Source organism: Urtica dioica, chromosome 3, assembly GCF_054948205.1.
Source record: "Urtica dioica subsp. dioica isolate 48M chromosome 3, U.dioica_male_clone48M_v1_H2, whole genome shotgun sequence".
In the NCBI taxonomy this organism is placed as follows: domain Eukaryota; kingdom Viridiplantae; phylum Streptophyta; class Magnoliopsida; order Rosales; family Urticaceae; genus Urtica; species Urtica dioica.
The window spans coordinates 9,193,765-9,196,550 of NC_142758.1; the positions used below are offsets into that span (position 1 = coordinate 9,193,765).

The 2,786-nt window shown below is 50.0% G+C and overlaps 1 protein-coding gene across 1 annotated transcript; it reads left to right on the top strand.

Moving 5' to 3' along the window:
• Nucleotides 1-1,745: 1,745 nt before the first annotated feature.
• On the top strand, nt 1,746-2,135 carry LOC149402355 (uncharacterized). Its single transcript, XM_089608332.1, has one exon. The coding sequence runs from the start codon at nt 1,746-1,748 to the stop codon at nt 2,133-2,135; it is 390 nt and encodes a 129-aa protein (XP_089464458.1).
• The last annotated feature ends 651 nt before the right edge of the window (nt 2,136-2,786 follow it).

A 2,786-nucleotide genomic window follows, 5' to 3' on the forward strand; every position in this document is an offset into this window, starting at 1 on the left:
AGATCAAGGCAATCTTGGAGATGAGATCGCGTCAAAAAGTTAAAGAAGTGTAAAGCTTGACACGACGGATCACTGCCCTAACGCGGTTCGTGTCCAAAGCCACCGACAAATGCCAACCGTTCTTCAAGGAATTGAAGAAGATCGAAAGGTTCGTCTGGACGGAGGAATGCGAGAAGGCATTCTGCTAAATGAAGGCCTACTTCAGCTCCCCTTCGTTCCTTTCAAAGCCTAAGGACAATGAGACCTTATACATTTACTCATGGTTTCCGCGAGTGCGGTCCTAATACGTGAAGAAGACAAGGTCCAATGGCCGGTGTACTATGTGAGCAAAGTGCTCCTCGACGCCGAAACCCGGTACCCAAAAATCGAGAGATTGTCCCTCGCTCTTGTCATGAGTGCGAGAAAATTGCGCCCTTATTTTCAGGCACATCCTATCATGGTGCGCACGGGACACCCGATAGAGAAAGCTCTGCAAAAGGGAACGTCTTCACGGATGGCCATCTGGTCGCAAGAATTGGGTGAGTACGGCATCCAGTTCCAACCAAGAACTGCCATCAAAGGGCAGGCCCTCGCCGACTTCGTGCAGAGTATGTGCGCCCCAGCTAGGCGAGGGCGAAGAGAAAGAAGGAGATAGGGAAGACAAGGAGAACGACCACCATGGGTCGACAAAGAAAAGGACCAACGGCCTGATAGGGCCGGTCTAGGATCAGCATGTGGACGGTGCATCAAATGCCTGGGGGGCTGGTGTCGGCGTCGTGCTCACGAATCCCGATAGGGAAAAATTGAGATACGCCCATGCGGTACGAAGCTCTGATCATTGGCTTGGAACTGGTGAACAGATTGGAAGTCTAGAACCTACGCATCCATGGCGACTCACAACTCATTGTGAGCAGGTGTAGGGCGACTACGGAGCCAAGGAGCCGAACATGATCGCATAACTGTCCAAGACGCAGAAGAACCTCGAGGCTCTTTCATGTTTCGAGGTAGTCCAAGTCCCTCACGAGGCAAACATCAAGGTCGACGCCCTGGCTCGTCTCGCGTCAGGGATAGACAAAGAGGGGGAAGGCAACGTCCCGATAAAGGTGCTGACCCGACCCTAAATCTCGAGAGGCAACGTAGTAGTGATCGACGGCGTGCCGCCCCCATCATGGATGACACCGCTCGTGGAATACCTCATGCGAGTGGTCGTTCCTGACAAGAAGGAGGAGGCGAGAAAGCTGAGTAGCTTGGCCCCAAAATACACCATGAGAGGGGATACACATTTCTAGAGAGGGCACTCAATGCCGCTCATTCGGTGCTTGAACGACGTCGAGGCGAGGTGCAGGAGGGCATGTGCAAGAATCACGCCGCCGGACAATCTTTGACCCTGAAACTTCTAAGACTCGGGTATTTTTGGCCAACCTTGAAAGAGGACTCCCATGAATGGGCCAAAAAGTATGACAAGTGTCAGAGATTCGCTCACGTCCCACGCCAAGCGCCCGTACCATTATCTCCGGTCATTATGCCTCGACCTTTCGCGAAGTAGGGAATCGACCTCATCGGGGAACTGCCTACGACCCCACGAAAATACAAGCATGCGATCGTAGTGATCGATTACTTTACCTAGTGGGTAGAAGCGGAACCATTGGCAAAGATCACATAAGCGAATACGACTAACTTCATCTGGAAGAACATCATCTACCACTTCAGAATCCCCACGTCAATTGTGACTGACAACGGGAAGCAATTCAACAACGCACGCATCCATGACATATGCGAGCAGTTGGGGAATTACCAAGACATTCTCCTATCCTCGGCGTCCACAGGGTAATGGCAAAGTCGAGGCGGTCAACAAGACAATCAAGGAGAACTTGAAGAAAAAGTTAGAAGAAATGAAGGGAGCATGGGCCGACGAGCTTCCTACACTCTTGTGGGCATACCGAACAACCGCACGAAACACGACCGGCGAAACCCCGTTCGCTCTCGCATTCGTCGTTGAAGCCGTGGTCCCCATCAAAACCAAGCTCTTGACTTTCCGCATCAAAGAATTCAAGGAAAACGCTAGCGATGAAGCGATGAGGCTCGAGCTAGACCTCATAGATGAGAAAAAGGGCAGACGCATTGACCCGCCTTGCCACATAGAAGAGAAAGGTTGAGAAGTACTACAATTCCAAGGTAAACCTTTTGAAGTTCACCGACGAAAGCCTCGTCCTTAGAAGGGTGTTCTAAAACACTAAGATGCAAGGAGTGGGAGTCTTGGGTCCCACCTGGGAGGGCCCATACCGTGTGCGTCGAGCTATACACAATGGCACTTACGAGCTCGAGAATCTAGAAGGACTCGTCTTCACACACAGGTGGAACGTCGAGCACCTGAGGCAGTATTACCAATAAAGCTCTTTTGTTTTTGTTTTCGATTTCGTTGATGACAATTTCGAAATTTGAACAAGGCCAACGGCCATGGGATGTAATTTTATACTCCTTTACGTAATACAAGACTATCGGATTACATTTCATTTTACATTGCTATAATTTCTAGTCTCCTCTACGAGTATCCAAGAAACTCGGGAGGCTAACGGATACATCACCCATAAATCATCCACGCGACACTCTCGCGCGAATCAAAAAGGCTGTCTACTAGACTCACAAGTGACTCACGCGTCGACAGGCGTTACATCCGCGCACCGGATGCGAGTCTCGAGGAAACAGTCAAAAACCAAAACACGACATCCGTACTTGTTGTCAATGGTGCCCACAAGAAGAGTTGTAATCTTTATATTGTACATTTGATGTAATAAAGTCTCATGAAG

Coding starts and splice junctions, on each gene's coding strand:
- LOC149402355 (XM_089608332.1), top strand. CDS start 1,746: ATGACATATGCGAGCAGTTGGGGAATTACCAAGACATTCTCCTATCCT.